Genomic DNA, 21,343 nt, shown 5'->3' with positions numbered 1-21,343 from the left:
GACTTGCTTAGCTTGGCATAGTCAGTTTCAAGGTGTTGGAATGGGAAGGTACCGCAGAGAGGCTATGTACTGACAGGAAAAGGTTCAGGCTTTTAGATTTCTTTTTCGCAGTGCTTCAAACAATCAGTGAGCAGTTTGTGTAGGTGGTAGGTTAGATCCAGATTTAATTAGCACTAAGCCTTATGACTGATCCAACTACGAACAGGCCATAACATTCCCTGAAAAGCTGCAGTTGCCAGTCAGCAAGAAAAGGATGCAGGTCTTACCTGAACCCTGGGGAACTCAACTAGCTTTCCCACTCCACTCATTGCACTGTGGCGGGCCAACCCACTCTGATTCTCATGTCAACAACTCTGTACCGAGCTCTGCATTGGTTTCAGTTCATTGTAGTTGACAAGAACCATAAGGGTAATCACAGTCCAAACAAGAAGTTGCTCTTTACCTTCCTCTGCAGTTTGTTATTCCTATGAGTCCATTTCTCTACTCTAATCACTGGTGGCTGCTCTCTGGCAGCATCATATCAAGTAAGACCTGTCTTCTTGAAGCTTGGCAACCAATCAGAATTGACAAATGACAACCTGTGACCGTGACAGTCACACTTCATAGGTTTCTCAAGAGAAATTCAACACTCAATTGTGTTAGGAGGAGAAGAATTGTGGCATTGACCTCTCTGGGTTGACTAGCACTTCTGACCACACCCGTCATCAGATGTGGGTGTGATAAGGTGAGGTCAGTTGTGATCACACCCCACTGTGACATTGTACGGTATTAACTGTGAGCACTGTACTGCCCAAGGTGTTGACTTATAGAAGCATCTACATGTCAGGTCAAGTAGAATTTTTTTAACTGGATCTTGCATTGAGTATTGCAACACTGTCCCAATCGTCCTTCTGTCTCTATTTTCGCTTTCTGTCACCATTCAGACAGTTCCATGCAGCTCTGGAGGACCTGATTGAGGCCAGCCGCCTGTGTCCATCCAACCGGGAGATCCAGCGTTTGCTGTCCCGGGTCAAGGAAGAGTGTCGGCAGGTTGCACAACAACAACAAGACTCTACCCCTCCCTCATCACACCATGTTTATCAACAGAATGTTTCCATCAATGAGGCGAGGTGCAGAGATCCAGGTTCCCTCCAGGTGCAAGACAAGGAGGGGCTCACCAAGGATGAGGAGGAAGAAGATAAGGAAGAGGAGAGGTGTTACAGGGAAGGAGATCCTCCTGCACACTCCTCCTCCTTCCACACTCCACCAGTGGTTCAAAGTCTTGACTCGCACTGCCGCCCTGGGGTGCCATCATCAACCTCCCTCTCCCCCACTCACCTGTATCATCACATCCAAAGTCCTATTCACTCCCCCTCTTCCTCTTCGCCTTGTCACTCTGCTCCTCCTCCTCCCTCCTCTTCCTATCACCAATTCAGCCCCCCTCCCTCCCCTATGCAGCATCAGCAGCAAGCCAGCCTGATATCGGCAGGTATCCCTGCATTATCAGTGTCTGGAGGTCTGCACCACTATCCACAGTCCATCTCAGCCCTCCTCCACTCAGACCAGAAACCAGGAGTGCAGCACCACCACTACCTGACTGATCAGAGATCCTTCCAGAAGCAGAACCCTGTCCAAGGACAGTGGCTCCAACCAGCCAAAGTCCAGGTTGTCAGAACCAGTCAGCCGAGTTCCTCATCCCACTCCAGCATGGTTTTGGGAAGTTCTGCTTACTCACAGTTTGCCAATCTGCCTCAAGAACTGGCCGAACTGGGGGAAGGAATTTGCACCAGTGCCCTAGATGGCAGGCCTAGCCTGCAAGTCCAGGCTGGTCTGAATTCTGGAGCTTCATATCCACCAGATGATGTGGATGTTGACTTGGTTTGCCAGTCAAGATCTGCATCTGCCTATGGGAGAGGAGCAGGAGGGGAGAGGGTGGGGATGAACCGATTTGCCCAGGCTCATCAGTTCAGCCGCAACCAATCCAAAGCATCTTACTACCCCATGGAAGTGACAGAGGCTACAGTGGAACCCCCTGACAGCCTTCCTTCCTTGCATGATTATAAATACCACCACCAGGGCGGGGTCCGACGCCCACTCAGTGCCCACCCAGCCTCCTCCTCTGCTTCTGCCTCCAGGCCTCTCATCCAGAGTGTCAGTGTCCGTTTCTCCACCAGCAGCAGCAGCCTCGCTGGTGGGCAGCCAACTCATCATGGCTCAAGCTTCAGGACCTCGGCTTCTACCCAGCACATGGATTTACCATCAGATCTGGCCTCAGGGGGAGGGGTTACCAGTTACCATGATGATCTCTTTCTGATCTCCTCCCCCCAGTCAGAAATAAGCATGGCAGGAGGTGGGACTTACCCTGGAGAGGTGGGGCGGTCATCTAGGACCACTCCTTTTATGGGTGTCACTGACAAGAAGGTGAGGGTGCACCAGCAGTATCAGCAACAATCTCCTTCCAGTTCCTCATCCTGTCTCAGCCCCTCACGCTCCTGGGCTGTGTCTTCAGTAGACACCGTGGTCACCTCGCCTAGCAAAAACCCTGCCAATCAAGGAGGTTTCAGTCAAGCACAGCCCTCCTCCATCGCCTACCACAACCGTAGCAACAATAACGCCCACAATGGTCACCTCCTCCACGACAACCTGATCGACTGCTATGAGGTGTTGCCAGGCAGCGGCCCCAAGGGTGAAGGCTCGGTGCAAGTTGCCAGTAACAAGCCCTCCTACGTGGATGTGAAGCTAGCCCGAACACTGCCAGTGATTCAGAGCTGCTCAGATAGATCAACAGAGAGAAAGACAGGACCTACCTCTCCTGTCAAACCAAAAAGACCCTTTGTTGAGTCCAATGTATAGAGAAAGTTTAAATGTTAAGTCAGACACGAGGGAGGAGGGTTAATGTAAAGTTGTTTGAAAGGATGTTAGTGTAACCGTATATTCCAAGATCAAATAAGGCTATGGAATTATTACAGTAAGATGCGGTATGATGTGTAGCTCGTACGAGATTCAGCGGGGAGGCAATAATAGTTGTTGGTTGTACAAACTCTGTAGTACACATGAAAAGTGATTTAAGTAGTTTGTTCGTGTACGTTGACGCACAAAAAGAGCTTGGCTATCTCTTCGCCAATTGCTGTGTGAATAGGGCATGTCAGATTGTCAGTTTTAGAAAGACAAGCACTTCATGTGAAGCATACTGACTCCTCTATTGTGCAAAAGAAGTTAAACATATGAGTATAATATGGGAAACACTGCCTGTCACAGCCCAGATTTGTCAGTCAACCAGCCAGAGACAGAAAAGAAGCAATGACGAAGGGAAAGAGAGGAAAAAAATATGTTCTGAAGAACTTGATCTTTCATTCTGAAGCAAGTGGCAGCTCCTGGCATCACAAAGCACAACAAGGAAGAAGAAGATTGGGGAAATAAATAAATGAACACAAAAAGATGTCACTGAAAAATCCCTCCTTCCTTCCCTGGTCATCTCTGGCTTACAGTGCATTTTAAAACTGATGTCTCTGGATGCCCGTATTACACTGCTGTAGAGTTTTTCTGCCAAGTTGATGTATGCAACTCTAGATGGTGACATTCAGTCCAGACAGGAGGGACTCAAAAATCACCACTATTACCTTTGTGTGCTGTTGACGCCTTTAATGAAAATTTTCCTTTCAAGTTTGAAGCGCTTAAATGAAACAAAGACTGGAAACCTGGATACATTTCCAGGCTCTCTAACCTGTGCTGAGCAGATGCTGGTCAATGACCCAGTCCTAAGCCATAGTTTGAGAAACTAGGATGATGCTCTCATTGAATGAGCCCTGACTTGCTGTTTATAAAATAAAAGTAAGTGATATTTATCTTTTTTAAGTTATGTCTGTGTTAAACTGTATAAATGTTGTTTCTTTTCAAACTCTGTATTCCTTTTGGATTTGCCTTTTTATCTTTTTGAGGGGTTTCACTCTGAAAATACACAAGAAACCTTCTTTTCCAGCAACATTGAAGTTCAGCTTTTCTCAGTTTTGGGTTAAAATCTGTTCCTGCTCATGTACAATGGCACCACTCAACAATGAACAACCCGGGGAAATGCCTTTTAACATTTTTGGATGTTTTTACTTCAGGTAGATTTTTTATTTTTGTTTTTTTCTATGAAGGTCTTTTGTATTATGTAGTTCTATTGGTTTCCAAACATACCAGGAGCCTTTACATTTGTTGCCATGGAAACATAGTGCTTACATGTCCCATGATCTGGCAGTTGGCTCCTCCTACTGCCAGTAGTTCATTAAAAAAGTCAATAAGCCATTCGCAAAACCCCTCCCCTGAACAGTGATTGTCCAGTCACAGCTTAGCAACCGTGACCAGGCATAGCATAGCCTGTCAAGGTCTGCATTTCTTCGCCATGTTGAAGCAGTGTGCATGGAGCTGCAATAAACTCAAGCTTCCGCATTAAAAGACTGTTGATGTCATTTTGTTTTAGCTTTTACAAAAACAAAAACACAAAAGTAAAAAAGTAAGAAATGTGTAATGTGTTTGTGTTTATCAGCTCTAACGTCAGCCAAACTTGTTATCTGCGATAATGTTACCGTACATTTACCAAACACATAATTTTTTCATCTCTCTAAAAGTCCTGTAAAGCTAAAAGGGAAAACATCTGGTTTGAAAATATGAACAATTAAAAGCTAAGACAGTAAACAGAGTTATGTTAGAATGAAATATGATGTTAATTTTTTTCCTATTATACTATGATACTGCTATACAAGGTCAATGCTTTGTTTGTTAGGCCTATTGTATAGGGTTCACCAACTGGTGGGGATGTTAAATGTTTGCTTCAGTTCTTTAGCACAGTATCATGGGTCAAGTGCATTTAAAGACCAGTTTTGTAAGATTAGAACGTCAAGTTGACTAATGTATGCCAACTTGCCTCTGTAGGAGCAGTGGTTACATAACCCTCAAACTGAGCCTCAACTTAACCATGTGCACCCCTTCATCGTCACTGGTGCGCTCAAATAGCACTACATCTCTGGAGACTTGCTATGGTTTACTGCTGATCAAGGAGCCATTGTTTAAAAAAGAATAAGATTTTTTTTTTTTTTTAATTTAATATCAACTGTGACAGAGCAGAAAGCTTGACAGTCACAGAAACTAACAAGGGGAGGGAGTTAACTAATAATCAGTCAGTCCAGTCCAGTTCCAGACGTTATGACTAACAGATGGTTTTCAGTACAAGGGCCTGAACCTTATTCATTTACTTTTTTAATGTGTTTTATGCACAAGAATGAATGCATGTTTTTTGTAAATTTTTTTATGTTTCTAATTAATCAGCAAATGGTTTCCGAGTTGCTGGTGCTGTAACCTATGACCTCTGACCTCTCTGTCAATCTCTCTGACCACTGCCCTTTTTTCTTACTGCTCAGGAGTCTCCAGCTGTGAGAAGATGTGGTTCACAAGATATTTTCTCTGTCTGACTGCTGGAAAAAAAGTATGTAACTCTGGCCAGTTAGAATAATGAAGTACATTATTTTTTGGATGGTAAAGACTATCATCAGTTTGCTTTAAATCCTCAATGAACTGGATGACAGCTAAAACAGTGTGTTGTGCTGTATATGTAGGATTCAAGCCCCAGGTTTTAAACACCATGCTGGAACTGAGCAGGATCAGTGTGGGGATACAGTGTGTAAGATAGGTTCATATTTAAAACCCAGGACTGTTACATCAATTAGTGCATCAATATCAAACATTTAAAATGTGTTTTAATCAGCTTATGTGAAATTATGGACTGCTGAGGTAACATTACAAAGAGAAATAAAGCTGAATGAAAGTCAGATGTGTAAGTGTGTCTGTTGGGGGAGTGGAGGGGGTTACTTTTCGTACTGACAAAATGTTAAGGTATACTCCAAGAAATCGTCCCTTCCTCTCATACAAGTAGTATGAATGAGAATGACTCAACAAGGAATGATTGTTAACAGAAAACCACATTTTATTTCAGTTTAATTAAAAATTTAATTAAAAAAAAACAAAAAAATAATTGCAAACTAGCCAACATATAGTAAAATTACCATCAATTAAAAAATATGAGGAGCTACTATATGAAATACAAATAAATGAGACTATACTAAAAATCACAGCCTGTGTTGCCTGTCTTCTGGTTTGCATTTCAAATTTTAGGTTGTGTTTCTTGTTTTGGTTTTGAGGATATAGTTTTTCCTTTGCACTTCAGTTTCAGTCTCCGTGCTCCTCAATTTTTCTGAGTTCAGTCATTACAGTAAATGGACAAATGCTCCAGGGGATTCTTTCTGATCTTCTACTGGTCCAATAAAAGTCATGTGCTGGAAGAAACTCTGGAAAGCAAAAACAGATCAATATGGCAGTGGCCCTCTCTAAAAGTTCAAATCAAGTTATTTTCACTGTCTATTTTCATCTCTGTTTCATAAAACCTCACTGGGAATGACCCATAACCTCCAGGACAGTAAGTTAAGACGTCAACAATACTCAGTGCATTTATTGTGAGCTAATGCTAGCTACAGCTTGTTAGCTCATTTGTTAGCTTGTTAATTACATCCGCTTACATCACTTTAGAAAGGGGTGTTTGCGATCAGCATGGAACAGTTACAGTGATATAAGACAGACTTGAAAAAAACATGACCAGACCACAGACTGTATATAAAAATTGACCCCAGGTCTGAAATGTGAAGCCAATGCTGAAGAGCCTTAAACCTTCATTCTATCTAATGACCATCAGAGGGCGACTCCACTGGTTGTAACAAGAAGTCAGATTGTATTGAAACCTATACGAAAATGGCTCTACTTCTCACATGATTTGAAATGAGTTGAATGAGTTATGAAATGAGTTTATCAATCACTAGTTTCAAGTCTTCTTCAATACAACATGATGTTTATTTTTAAGATTATGGTCCCATTTAGAGGAAAATAGACCATAAAGCAGGGGATGCGTCAGGGCGGGGTTACTGTGTGATTGATAGACTGCACCACAAACGGGGACCTGCCTGTCAATCAGGATAGAGTACAGAGCAGGTCAGATCTGTCCCTCACTCCTCCTCAGGTCCACTGTCTTGTCCAAATATGGTTTCTCCTGGTTTGAAAAAACCAAGATGGTGACGGCCAAATTACAACCTGGAGGCTTCACATTGGCAGAAACTAATGAGTGATGTCACGGTGGGTTGCCATGTGGACCTGATCTGTCCTTCAAACCTACAATTGGGGTAGCAGAAACAGTTGTAACCTCAACGCTGATATACTGTCTCATGACCTTTTAGGTTGATATGCTAAACTTTTTTGTAAAAGTTGCTTATTTACACTAAGTACAATATTCACTCTCTTAAGGCTTTCTATTACTTCCTTAGGGAACTAATTGGCTCTTTGTTGTCTGACCACCATAGTCCTATTCACTTTGCACACTGTCCCTCTGTCCATTGCTTTGTCTCAATTCTCATACTTCTATTAATTACACTTGCTATTTTGAATGTGTAAGTGGGTTCACATTGACAAGTACAGCAACATGCAGTGCACTCTAACTCTAAAACGGTCAAAAATCGCTATAGAGGGCCTGTGATGTGTTATGGAAAGGTCTTGATAATTACGTTGTATGATGCCAGGATTGCAGATGTTAAATTGGATTAAAGATTTTTGAGATCCCTTACTATACAGGTAGGAGTAAGGGGGAGTATTTCTGACAATGCAGGTGTAGATAATGGGACCCCCGCGGTGCAGTTATTAGTCCTATGTAGTTTAATATAATGGTTAATGACATGTTTGAAGAAGTGGGACATGGTTTCGGTAGATCCATTTTTGCAGATTATGGAGCAACATGGAAGAGAGGCTGTATATAAGATATTTGATGAAGCAACAGCAGATGCAGAGTGTCTTGGATAAGGTGCAGGCTTCCATGATTCCAGTATCCCACCTTGGCCATCAGTGACCTGCTACAGCCCACTCCACAGAGTCCACCCCCCACTTACAGCGGTAATAAAGGAAATCAGACACGTAACACTCCAGCACACACCTGCACTCCACACTTCTTTATATTTGGAGAGATTCCCATCAACTTTTTACCAGGACACCATGATTTCCTTCTTGTACCATCCAGCAGCCAATGGAGCATCTATGTATATGTCTATGATTTTTTTTGAACTACAAAAGTGAACATGTACAGGTGCTAACGAGAGGCTGTATGTAGGATTTGAAACGTGAATTTCACCAAATGTGCTCGACTCTTCCTCAACCAACTTTAACCTGATACTGAAGATATAAGAATTATAAGCATGTGTCATTTTGTTGATATTTATTTGGTAAAATGTTAAATTTTCTGTGATGGTCAGCACAACACAACTCCAACTCCAATCACAGCATTGCAGTCAGCTATATGGACCTAAACCACCAGTCAAGTTTTTGGTTTAATTTTTCCATTTTTTTTTATTTTTTTTTTTTATTTAAATAAAAATCATGTCAATTTAATAAAAAAAGGCCTTTTAAGGGATTAAGAAATTGGTTAACTTGTACTTTCCTGGAACAATGGAAACAAATGAAGCCTTCAAAGTTAATGCAAAAACAATTCCTACAGGTGACCCAACTTTTGCATGAAGTTGGCGAGAAAACAATTTAAAAAATATGTTTTCTGCCTTGTTTCTTAATAAAGTGTCTTAATTATTGACATAAGTCACTTATAGCTCATGTTCGAAGCACTTTATTTCAGCCGTAACTGTTCATAGTAAGTCATGATTGCCTTGGTTGCGCTCACTGAGAGCACAGTTAATCCCAAAAAGCCTATTGATCCGGCCACAATGGAGATCATCATCATGTGCTCTGCCCCTGCAAAAGACATGGAGACAAGTGACTGAACCAAATCTGAATTCAGAGCGCACATATATACCTGACAGTGAACTGTTCATTAGGAATTATAATAAAAACCAAACTGACAGATATTTTCGGTTTGACCATTTAAATCTAATGACAATGATTACGAATCTTTAAAATGATACACAATTCAGTGACAGATTGTGCCAAGAAATATTATCCCTAGCTTTAAATTTCTTTTAAAAATACATTTGAACCAGTCATACAATGATGAAAACATAAAATAAGGAACATGGAAACAAAAATGACTCATCCCAATGTTTGCTGAGTGAAAAAAAAATTATAAACCACAATTTGTGCGCACAGTCACCACATTAAGCCAACATCAGCTCCAGAAAACTGAATTAACTTCTGATCAAACCTTGCATTAAAACTCACTACAGATTTGTCAGCAGATTGAGATTCAGTACGACAAAAACAAAATGCTGTGGACACACAGACTCACAGTAAGACGGTCGCACTCCTGACTTCACTCTTGTGCTGACCACCAGAGGTCCAGCAGAAACTACAGCAGCACGTTTCCCCTGTTTCTCCATCAGGCTCACTGACCTCTTGGGCCGCTGCAGGCTGCTGCAATTCTGCAACAAGTCAACAAGTCACATAACTGTATCATATAACCAAGAGCTCTTTCAGTGTTGCATGGCTAGAATTGGGGCAGTGTATTGTTTGCTCCCTTCTAGCACCAAGACCACAGAATCTCTTGTGAAACCATCAGAAATTATAACCAATTTTATGTGACAATAAGATTAAAGAAGTATATAATCACTACAAATCTTTGAGAAATGTGTTGATAAGAAACGTCATGTTCACAGGAAGTCAGGTTGATATCACCAGATAATGAGATAGGCTACTGAAACCGTGATCCCACTTGACCCCACTTACACCTTATACCAGGACACATGTGACTGAATACAACTGGATCGTTCACACCACATCTAGAGGTGGTGGCATAATGAGATCCAGTCACATTGTCAGCAGAATTTAATAGAAAGATAATGAGAATGTTTATTTCTTTTGTTAGCCTTTATCTATTGGATAGAGGAGAGTGACAGGAAAGGGGAATAACAAGCAGGAGAGAGTTCAGCCAGCTGGGAGTCGAACTGGGGACTTTCCCACTCAGAGCATTTGCTATGTAGCTACTGATGCATAGCCAATGTAAGCATAACAGCTGTTTACTTACCAGTCCTTCCAAGAGCATTTCTTCCAGACTGGTAAGTAAACAGCTGCTAATGCTAATGTTAGCTATGTAGCAATAGCAAAACTTACAAATAGCTCCACTAATACCAGATGTTACATGGCATATGTTAACACCGACATATGTTAATGAGTGAATTGCACATCGTTACTGGATGAATCTCAACCTTGAAACAACCCTTCAGTTTACCTTTGTACAGTCTTCATCATGCCCACATATGTTGGCCAGGCAGTGAACATACAGGGGCAGCCCTTTGGGCATGGTGAACATCTGAATGGAAAATCTGCTTTTCTGTGCCAGGCCGTTATGAGAGAGCCAGTGGAACGTGTTGTCAGCTGGACAGCTGGGGCAAAGTCAGGATCACATTCTTTATCACTGTCAGCCAACACAACTAAAGCAGTTTACACATAACATGCTGTAAAGCAACTTAGAAAGTTAAAGGAGCTAGTTATGTTATGTTAAGTTATGCTATTGCTACATAGCATGTTAGCATTAACTGCTGTTTACTGACCAGTCTTCCAAAGAGCTTCAGACATCTTTACATTTACAGCACAAGAGGTTATAATAATATCCTCTGGGAAGCATCACTTTTTCAGGGTAGAAGGTACTCTAGAGTGACCTGTACTTAAAGTGACGAGATGGGAAAACAGGGCTGGGGCTGGCTAGTTAGCATGCTAACTTCAGTAGAAAAAAGGAGTGATAGAAATAGAAGCCCCACATGAACGCTGCTTTCCATTGCTGGAGACAGCTCTTGGTGAGTAAAGAAATGAAGTTTGATCTTTCTAGACTGGTAAGTAAACTGCTGTTAATGCTAACATCAGCTATGCAGGAACAGCAAAACTTACAAACAGCTTCTTTAATGTGCAATTGCATCTAACAATGAAACCGACAAACTGAACTGAGAGTCAGTCCACCAGAGCCACGTTTTTAAGAATACCCGTCCTGAAGAAGAACACCCTGGACTGTATCCTGTGGGTCGGTGCTCTCAGTGGCCCAGCATGACTCCACCTGCAGCAGCACATCTGAAGCAAAAGAGTTGTTGGCCTGCAGGTCCACCTGGAAGAACAGTTTGTCTTCAAGACTCAGGGCTATGGAATCCCTGTAGCTGTGGGTGTAAGACTCATCACTGTACAGGGTCATGGTCAGGACCAGCTGCAGTGATGAGTTGAACTCCACCATGGAGAGGGAGGAGAGCCTGTAACAAAAGACATTTGTGAAGAATTTGTGCACATGGTACACATCAAGTGTTGCTTAATATCTAACATGCTACTCCTCAAACAAAATCTCTGGTTCTTTTGGAAAACAAATATTTGAATTCTTGTAATATCTTGAATCCCTGTATTCTTGTTATAATGCTCAACTCCTGGAATATGTAATATAATGTGTCTCACCACTCCATATCCATGCTAACTTGAGCGTTGCGAGCATAATGCCGAGGGTAGACACACTTCCAGACGACTTTCAGATCCCGCCGGCTGATTGTTTGCTCTTTGGACAAGGTCACAATCAAAGTGTTTTGGAATTCGATGTGGGTTTTATTCACCTAGACGACAACAACAACACACACACACACACACACACACACACACACACACACACACACACACACACACACACACACACACACACAAAAAAGTAGAAGTATGCTGCTGCACTGGACCTTGGTGCCTCCTGGTGGCAGCAGACTCCACAGTTTGAACATAAAAATGCACAACAGTCTTGATACACTGACCCTAAAAGGAAAGGGAAAGTGAAGTAGCCTCACAGAGATATGGTTTGTATTCATCATATGGCTTTGATCTCAGACTCTTCTGCAACATTTGACATTAACATGATAATAGTTGTTATCCATGCTTAGTGGTGTGGCTGTTGAAATGTCGGTCTGTTGGGTGGGCTGCCATTTCGATCTAGACAAAAACATTTCAACAACTACTGATGGATTACCATGGGATTTGGTACAGATATCAATGGTGACCGAAGCATGAACACTACCGTCACTGAGGCTCAACATTTCATCCTGTGCGATCATCAGGTCAAAATGTTGATTCATCCAATACTTAAGTTTATGACCAAAACTCTGCACAACTAAAGACATTCCCAGCAGCCTCTGCTGTACGTTGTGTTCAGTGCCAATAAGCTAATGTTAGCATGCTAACGTTGTAAACTAAAATAGTTAACATGGTGAAAATTAGACCTGCTTAACATATCTTAGCATTGTCAGTGTAAGAATGTTAGCATGCAGATATTAGCATTTAGCTCTAGCATGGTTATAGTTGTCTTTACATTTGTTCAAATGAAATGCATAAAACTAGACTACATACCACATGATCGCTGAGCATATGATCCTAGATCAGGACTAATTATCTATAACATGAATCACTGGTGTATGTATCATAAGAGGCAAGTGATTCCTGTGAAATATATTGATATGAATTTGTATTTTTTCAAACACTGGACAAGGAGATTTGACAGCTCACTGTTTTTTGAATTCATGAATAATAAGATGAATAAGAATAGCTCTTAATCAGTACGGACTGAAGGGTCCTTTGATAAGAAAAGTGAGTATTTTACCTAAGAATTTTGTGTCCCTATTCCATAAGTAGACACATACTTGTTTTATCCGCCCTTCATATCCCTGCACAGAATCTGTCCATTGCATAAACAGATCTTTTATAACCTTTAGCTAAGCACAGTCACTCACCCGCCTCTCTGTTCCACAGTCAGATGATCTTCGTGTCGTGCGGAAATAGTAAAACATGTCGGTCTCATCCACAGTGCACCGCCCATCATTCAGCTTTACATCAACCTCCCCCCCAATGTAGGAGGTCAGGTATGGTTTAGCTATTCCACCAGTCATCAGTTTGTCCAGACACTGGCTGAAAAGACCTTTCTCTGTATAAAAACAAGGGTTAGGGTTAGAGCGGCCAGGATGACACTTATTGCAGACACTGTTACTGCCCTCATGACCTCTGATAAGGAGGTTATGTATTCACCTGCGTCTGTTGGTTTGTTTAGCAGCAGGATTACGTAAAAAGTGCTAAACTGATTTATACCAAATTTGGTGGAGGGATAGGGCTGTGGCCGGGGACTAACTCATAAAATTTTGGTGCCGATCCAGCTAAAGGGGCAGATCCAGGAACGTGCATTTTTCCAACAGTTTCATCAATTTCTCAAGAAATGATGTATAAATATTGATGTACAAGAACATATTTATGGTGTCGAATCTATGAATGCAGCTGCACATGTCTGTTAGGTCCAGATGATAATCTGGACCTAACAGACATGTGTAGGCTGGTTTGACCTTGGCAGTTCTGATAATAACAGCCCCAAAAATAATTGTTATGCCATGCTAAATGTTCAAGCACCTAAACATGCAGTTCCTCTGTCAATATAAAGTCAATACATTTCAATATAAGAAACAGAAATAAAACATTTCAAGATTCTTAGGAAGCTATATCCCAAGATACCTAAATTTCCAGCTATAGCTCCATTAAGATGATAGTCAGACTTTAAAGGTCCCATATAGTCTAAAGGTAGATGTCAATGTGTTTTCTTGATTATAAATCAGGTCCAGGTTCTATATTATTACTGTGAAAGTATCAAAGCCTCAGTCCACAGAGAAATGCACACAGCCTGTATTCAGAAATTTTAACTTAAAATAATTCATCAGGACATCTGGAACTTTGTAATGTCACAACAAAGCAGTCCAGACCCAAACCCAGCCCACCTGGACCCACCATCCAACCTTGTAGGATGATTTGGCTTCTCTGAGTGTTTACCTGAAATCTGAAGAGAGCCTCTCTTCTGATTGGCTCACTGACCTGTTGCTACTAGAGCTCCAAATAGAAGCCTGAGAGAGGAGATGTAAAACTACACTGAGATGGTTTTTGGTTGTTAAAACCACGAATATATCTTCTGATGGAGAATAAAACACATTGTATATTTTACACACAAGTGTGTTAACAGGGCCATGTTTGTATATTTGCTTTACTCACAACCAATCACAGTTTCCCCATGTCCTAGATCAATTGGATACATTGTTCTGTTGTTGTATTGCAAGTGTATCCAATGAATTTCATTAGATAAAGGTACTGTCAAATTTAGGAAGAACTATACCGTTGCAGATGGGATGTGAAGCCACCGCAGGCTGGATGACAGGGCTCACGTCGTAGTATCCATGTTGGCACACACAAGTAAACGAGCCCAGAGTGTTGATGCACAGAGAATTACGGGAACACAAAGTGTGCTTGAAGGAAGCACACAGGTCGTGACCTAACAAAACACACAGCCAAAGCAAAAAAAATCCAGCAAAACAGAAGAAGATGAAGTGACTAAATGTATTATTATTAAACTGACGAGGATATAATTGAGCCAAGCTGAGCTACCATCACCTACCGTCCCAGTGAATGACCCCATCTGTAACTGTGATGTTGGTTGCATTCAGGGAGCGAATGTAGTCCAGCAGATCCTCAATGGGCAGGGGCACGTCCTCTTCAGTTTTGGAAGCATCAAAAGACATAAATAGAACCTCTGTTTTGTCTGGCTCCTCTGCAGGTTCAAAGGTGGCCACCTCGACACGGATCGGCTGATCGAAATCTTTCAGCAGCTCCTGCAGCTGAAAGACAGACACACAAAGACATGAGGGTTCAACAACAAAAGTGGTGAATGACCTTTATCTTACTGAAGAACACAAATGATTTAGTTTGGAAATTAAATGAAGAAACTAAATGCAAAAAGAACGACACAGAGCTAACACACAGTTTAACTTCAAATAAAGTTCCCACATATGTACTGTATTTCTAGAATAAAGTAAAGGGAACCATCCACGAGTGAATCTCACATCCTGTCACCTCATGAATGTCAATCTCTCCTTTACTCAGAGTCTACAGCCATGCTAGCAGCTCTGTGAGGTTACATGCTCACAATGACAATGTTGACATGCTGATGTTCAACAGGTATACATAAGTTTACAATGTTCAAAAATCAGTGTCGCTGGTTAGCATTGTTAGCATGCTGCTTATTAGCACTAAGTGCAGCTTATCTTACAGGAGTGTGATTTGATTTGCAGCTTTTCTGTCACAAACCGAAGCCCTGAAGATTTTGACCTGATCTTGGGAGCAAATGAAAAGTCAAATGATCACCAAAGTTACTACAATTCATCCTCTGAGGACCACGAATGTGAAAGATAATGACAATCCATCCAATAGCTGTTAACATATAAATAATAATATAAATATCATACAAATAAAATGTCTGCGGTTCATATACTCCAGTTGAAATGTATACAAGAGCTTGAAGATCACTAAAGTGTGTGTCATGAAGAGAGAAAACAATAGAAATAGAAAACAAATAAAATGGTAAGAATTGTCACATTGACCATTGAGGTGTACTGACTGAATGTCAACCGTCGACACATACATACATACATACAACATTTGGTGTAAATCATGAGATGTTTGAATGAGATCTGAGCTCTGTCTAGTGGCTGTCATGATGCAAACAGATTCTCTGTTTCTTACATTCAACATGTCAACAAAAATCAAACTTGACTGAGCAGATTTGGGTCAAAAACTATTCCAATATTTAAATTATAACATAATTTCATAGCTAAACAAATCACAGAAACACTCAGGTAAACTGGGGTGTAAACAGTTAGGTTGAACACTGGATCTGCAGTCTGATCACTGATAGAAACAATGAATGTTCTCCCACCTTATCTTTGAAAATCTTCCCCATTTTGGCTCTTGGTTCTGACACGTCATCCAGCAGATCCTCAGGCAGGGACCAGGGCACAACCATAGTGAGACCCATGCTGGATAAATCTAACTGCAGCTCTACAGTAGCCACAAAACAGAAATGAAGTGGGTTCAGGCTGCTGTGGAACTAAATATTCAGCAGATTGTCCTGATGTCTCATCAAATGAAAGTAGTGACTCTCAAAACAAAAACACCACAACTGGTGCCTCAGACTGACCTAGGTCCTGAGCAGGTCCGGCAGCCCTCACATGGACCCCTGAAGATGAATTAGCTCCCTCAAACCACAGATGAGAATGGTCAGACCCCCATGGACCGTCACACTCCTCCCACACGTCCAGGATGTAGGTCCTCCCTTCCTCCAGCCCCAGCAGACGCAGCTGAGTGTCGGTCACGCGGCTGCTCTGGATGGTGGTGCCGTTCTCCAAGGACAGCTTGTACAGAAAGGCCACGGCAGCCGGCTGCACACTGCTGCCTCTCCACAGCGCGGTGGAGTCGTTAGAGCGGTACCTGAGCTCAGACACACCATGAGGTCCTGGATACACACAGATCACAGAGATTTTATATAAACTGTAGACACAGACAAAACCAACACTGACTAGAATCACCGCCTCACAGTTGTAGACCTCCGCCGCTCAGACAAGTTTCACATTACATCCCTGTTTATCCAGATTAACCATTTCTGTGAGATCTTGTCAGAACTGCTATGTGAAGTCTTGAGTATTGGCTGAAAAGTGTTTTGTGAGGTCACCATGACCTTTGACCACCAAAACATAATCAGTTCATCCTTGAGTCCAAGTGAATGTTTGTGCAAAATTTGAAGAAATTACATTGAGGCATTACTGAGATATTGTGTCCAGGAGAATGGTTGTCCATCTTTACATCTCAAAAACAATATGATAATAGAAATATGAACTGAGCTTATCACCAACACACCATGTGGAGCATCAGTGACCGTGCTTTTATATGGAGCCCAAATGTCACCAATAAACTGTTGGAGACGCAAACGCTTGTTCAAGAGTAAACAATGAGAAATATCTGCCACAGTACATGATACTTCACTTTACAGGGCAGATTTGTTTATATATGAAACTTATTCTTTGGTTGGATTGTGGAGGGCAGCTAACACTGTGGCCCCTACATGTGGAGAGATTTCAACCCACTGTGACATCACTCATTGGTTTGTGAACTGTTGTTTTGAAGCTCAGATGGGCGCAAGTGTATTTGCTATTTAAACAACGTGAGCGCTGGACGGGGAAATGACCACTGCATTCATCTGAAACCAGCAGAGACATTTGAGTTGCACTTTGCCTGGGATCATAGTTACTCAACTGGTCTGTCTTAGGTTGTCATCAGTTTCTTCATTACCTGTGTGTGCGATGACCATCTCGGCGCTCATGAGCACGCCGTCCCCACACAGCGCCTCCACCTTGGCCTGGTACTGTTGGCACGACTGCAGCCCCCCGACGGTGTAGCTGGTGTGTAGCGTGGTGCCCTGCAGCACCCCATCGCAGTAAACTCTGAACATGGAGATGGACGAGGTGTTGCTCACCTCCCACCTCAGGGTGTAGTTGTCGGGGCCAAACGATGTCTGACGCAGGCCCCAGATGCTGGAGTGGACTGAGGAGCAGAGACGGCATCAGTGAAGCCCTGCAGTTTTCTCTGAGTGACTCTTCAGGTACAAGTGAGGGAATCTTTAAACATTCAGACATCTGTGATCTCAAGCCAATAAATAAATGTCTCTGTCTTTTTCTTTCAACTAATCTATACTGTTTGTTTTCTGTGTGTCCTTTACCATGACCTTCATGGGAGGCTCACTTTTTCGTCACCTGCCTTTGCTGTTTGTCCAGAAGTACCAAAAATAGCCAGCTTCCTTGTTTTCTTTTTAACGTGTCTCACTCTGATAGCTAACTGCATAATAAAGAAACGTTGAAGACTTCACTTGAAGGTTCATGGGACTCTACAACGTAGATTTTTATGTTGACAAGAACAGAATGCATAGAGTTCTCTTTGTTATGTTGTGTAATGGTGATACATCACCGTCATGCATGAATGATACATGATCCATGTTGACGAAGATACAAAAAATTTGAAAATGCAAAAGTTAAAAAACATTGTTAATATTTTTAGAGACCCCCCCGCCCCCTGAAGAATAAAATGTGTAGAGAAAATAAAATGATTTCAGATTTCACAGACTGTACACTAACTGTGCAGCTGTGGTTAGAAAGGAAACATATGAGCAGTATCAACCTACACTGAGTTCATTTAGTCAGTTCATCAACCAGTGCAGGACTCACCAGAGTTCCCATCCTTCAGGACCATCTTGCTGTAGCGAGGCTCCGCCCCTGCCTGGCAGACAGTCTGCAGGCCGAACTTCACCCTGCTGCAGGGCTGCAGGTCAGACAGGGTGAACTCAAAGCTGTCCTCCTCGAACCAGAGGGGCACCTCCTCCGTGACGTGGTCTGTGCCATTGAGGTAGAAGGTAGTCAGGAGGAAGAGAGAGTACTTGCGGTTCTCAGGGCAGTCCCAGGCAAACGATACGCTGCTGCTGTTCCATGATGTCACCTCAAAGTCCTTGGGAACGTCTGGGTCTGGTAGAAAAACGATAAAGAATCAGAAAAGGGTTTACAAAATTCAATTACTTTCAATACCCAAGAGGACAACTGCAGCTGAATCTTAATCCTTAATCCCTCAACTTGTTCTATCTTCCACACAGTCAGTTCACTTTACTATGATATGAAAAATAAATTGTAGAGACATAAACGTAGATAAAGGTTTAGTTCACCCTAATTTCAAAACAAAACAAACTGATTTTTAAAAAAGACTGGATGGCTTGGACGTAAAGATTTCAGACACACAAACAGAAAAAGAACTACGTGCACGGGTTTACCACGCAGCATGTATGGTTGTTTTCATTTGTGTGAACTATCTGCTCATTCACCCAACCACCAGGCCATACCAGTAAGAGCCGAGAGGCAGGTGAAGGAGCGAGAGCCTGCAGTCTCCACACAGGCCACATAGGGGCTGCAGGAGTCCAGAGCTGTGAAGCGGTAGTGGTTGTAGATGGTAGAGTCCATGCTGAGTGTGTTATAGGAGTTCAGTTCAGAGTGGTACAGAGTCACGGTGTGGCTGTCGCTGAGAGCTGGACTCTTGTCCACCCAGGAGACCAGCAACATCGAGGGACTCCTGGACTCGAGCTTGATAGGGGGACGCAGAGTGTGGCCTAGGATAAGAGAAAACGGCTTCAGTCACATAAAGTGTTCAGGGATGCAGACCTGCACTGGGGACTAAACATTAATTAAAAGAAATATGAGCAATAAACACATTTACTGGGACAACAAGGATAATGTCAGTCTAGATTGAGATATTTTTGGGCTGATAATGGTACAAAAGGTCAAAGGTCATTAGACACATTAGGATTCATCCTCTGGGAATTATGGATATCCACAGAAAAAAAATGCAGGCAATGCCAATAATCTCACCAAAAGCAAGAAAGAAGTTTTCATCCTGGTGGAAGAATAACGTGCTGTTTTCACATGCAAACACCTCAGTGGGGCTCAACGAGTCCAGGAAGCCCTGAAGGACAGTCAAAACACACAGCAACATGGATGTATGAAAATGTGCGTTTAAAAATCTAGCATGACCATCCATCTGTATAAAACCGCAGTATGATGCATGTCATGTCAGACGTACCTTAGTGGCATTTGTTGGATGCTCCAGAGGTTTCTGCTGGCCTCTGATTTTAGTGAACTTTGTACCTTACAGTGAGATGAGTGTCGTTCATTTAATGACTTATAACCATCGAGTCAAATATCAAATAAGGATAAAGCTAGTATGCTTACGTGGAGAGACTGTTAAAGTCCACGCCCGAACAGAGCCTCCATACTGAAGTGTCAGCTTGTTTTCTACAGCTGGGTACACAGTCAGCGAGGTAACTTTACCCACCTTCCTGATGGATTTCAGTGCTGTGGAATTGAGCCATATGTTCCCATTTTTCCTGAAAACATGAAGAGTAATAGTCAAAGTAAAAGTGATCATTTCACATCAGATCTAAGAATCTGTTACCCTGGACATGAACACACGCAGCAAAACTCGACTTTGATTCAGAAGCTATCTCGTACATTAAGTCATCCAGTCCAAGGCGCAGTAGAATGGACAAAGTATGTGGACACATGCTTCTAGGCAGGGGAGCCCGGGGATGGCTGTAACATTTCTGTCCGTTCTTTAAACCAGTGTGTTCAAAATGTGACACAAACTAGTTACACATGTTAGCTACTAAATGTTGTACACAAACAGAACATGTGTAGCTCTGCCTCAAACACATGGAGTGAAATGTTATCATAATAACCACATTGTCTGGGTTAGTTGGATCATATCCTGGGCTGAAATGAAACATTATGATAGAAGGATCATGACAAAGAACTTGATACTGAAAGACTTTGATTCAACCCTTAAATGACTTTTGACATGATTTTTGTTTGTATGTGTGAGTCAGGTGTGTTAGTAACCGTCAATCATAGTGATAGGACATTTGAACATAATAATAAAACTGAACAAAATGTGCACCAGTGTGTGTGTGTGTGTGTGTGTGTGTGTGTGTGTGTGTGTGTGTGTGTGTGTGTGTGTGTGTGTGTGTGTGTGTGTGTGTGTGTGTGTGTGTGTGTGTGTGTGTGTGTGTGTGTGTTACCTTTCCAGAGCATCGTTCTTGCTCATCCAGCATAAAGAGAAGGAAATGTCGTCGCAGCGTCCTGGAAGAGCAAAGCATTTAGGTTGGTCTTCCTTCAGTAACATGCCCAGTGCAATGTGCTACTCACCCAGCGATATGCTGTGAGGCACCAGTATGAAAAAGGTGAACGACCACTGTAAGGACTTCCTGCGAATGTTAGAAACGGATTAATCCACTGAATTCGAGATAAACGCGATAAATAGAATAAAAAAAGCTGACTGTGAATACTTCTTTTTTTTCTTACATTGTCTTTAGAATTCCGACAAAGGAAAGGACGTTGTGATTATTTAAGATCAAGGCTTGACTGGAAGTGACGCTCCTAATAAGTGACAGGTGTGCGACGCCATCACTCACCTGCCCAGAGTCAGGGCGTCAGGGGCCGGAGTCGGGGGCCGGAATCAGGGGCCAGAGTCAGGGGCCGGAGTCAGGTATCAGGTTCTTAAAGTATCAAGAATTTTAAACAGAGTTTGGCTTGTTTGTCAAAACAATCATTTACAATCATACTTCAGTTATAGTGGCCGATGTGTGAATTCAAATTTAAATTCAAATAAATAAATAAAATAACATTATATAATACTACTACTACTAATAATAATAATAATAATGATAAGAAGAAGAAGAAGAAGGATAAGAGTAACATTTTTATAATATCCTAGTGTTGCTGAAGGACTGTTTGAGGGAATAATTGCACAATATCTTATTATTGATTGTGTCATAAATTTCAATAAATGTATTAAGACCCTTAAGCTGAAGCATTTTGTTTTTGTTTTTTTTGGGGTTTTTTTTTTTATTTGCAGATATTGTAGACTGGTCTGTTCTCATGTAAGTCTAATG

General features: G+C 42.0%; 2 protein-coding genes across 8 annotated transcripts in view; one reads left to right on the top strand and one right to left on the bottom strand.

The window, feature by feature from the left end:
- The window catches only part of LOC139618650 (protein TANC2-like), a 65,005-nt gene extending 59,219 nt beyond the window's left edge, over positions 1 to 5,786 (top strand). For 6 of the 7 annotated variants that reach the window (XM_071474767.1, XM_071474766.1, XM_071474765.1 and 3 more), the window contains one exon: positions 924 to 5,786. In XM_071474767.1, the coding sequence (XP_071330868.1) occupies positions 924 to 2,832 (1,909 nt within the window). In that variant the 3' untranslated portion in view covers positions 2,833 to 5,786. The remainder of the gene's footprint in view (positions 1 to 923) is intronic. The other variant, XR_011689767.1, reaches the window with a different exon arrangement.
- Positions 5,787 to 8,649: 2,863 nt separating this feature from the next.
- LOC139618655 (uncharacterized) lies at positions 8,650 to 20,902 on the bottom strand. The gene is made up of 19 exons (XM_071474784.1): positions 20,754 to 20,902; positions 20,598 to 20,656; positions 20,471 to 20,531; positions 19,626 to 19,780; positions 19,477 to 19,541; positions 19,266 to 19,359; positions 18,743 to 19,006; positions 18,081 to 18,374; positions 17,152 to 17,403; positions 16,004 to 16,318; positions 15,743 to 15,864; positions 14,426 to 14,645; positions 14,147 to 14,302; positions 12,732 to 12,922; positions 11,422 to 11,573; positions 10,968 to 11,225; positions 10,220 to 10,373; positions 9,281 to 9,413; positions 8,650 to 8,790 (listed from the first exon to the last, which is right to left on the bottom strand). Coding segments are annotated over exons 1-19 (3,072 nt in total). The 5' UTR covers positions 20,756 to 20,902; the 3' UTR covers positions 8,650 to 8,665.
- Positions 20,903 to 21,343: the final 441 nt, after the last annotated feature.

This window comes from Trachinotus anak, unplaced genomic scaffold, assembly GCF_046630095.1.
Source record: "Trachinotus anak isolate AG129_WGS33_773 ecotype Australia unplaced genomic scaffold, CSIRO_AGI_Tana_v1 ptg000003l, whole genome shotgun sequence".
Lineage (NCBI taxonomy): Eukaryota > Metazoa > Chordata > Actinopteri > Carangiformes > Carangidae > Trachinotus > Trachinotus anak.
This window is presented reverse-complemented; position numbering and strand designations above follow the sequence as displayed.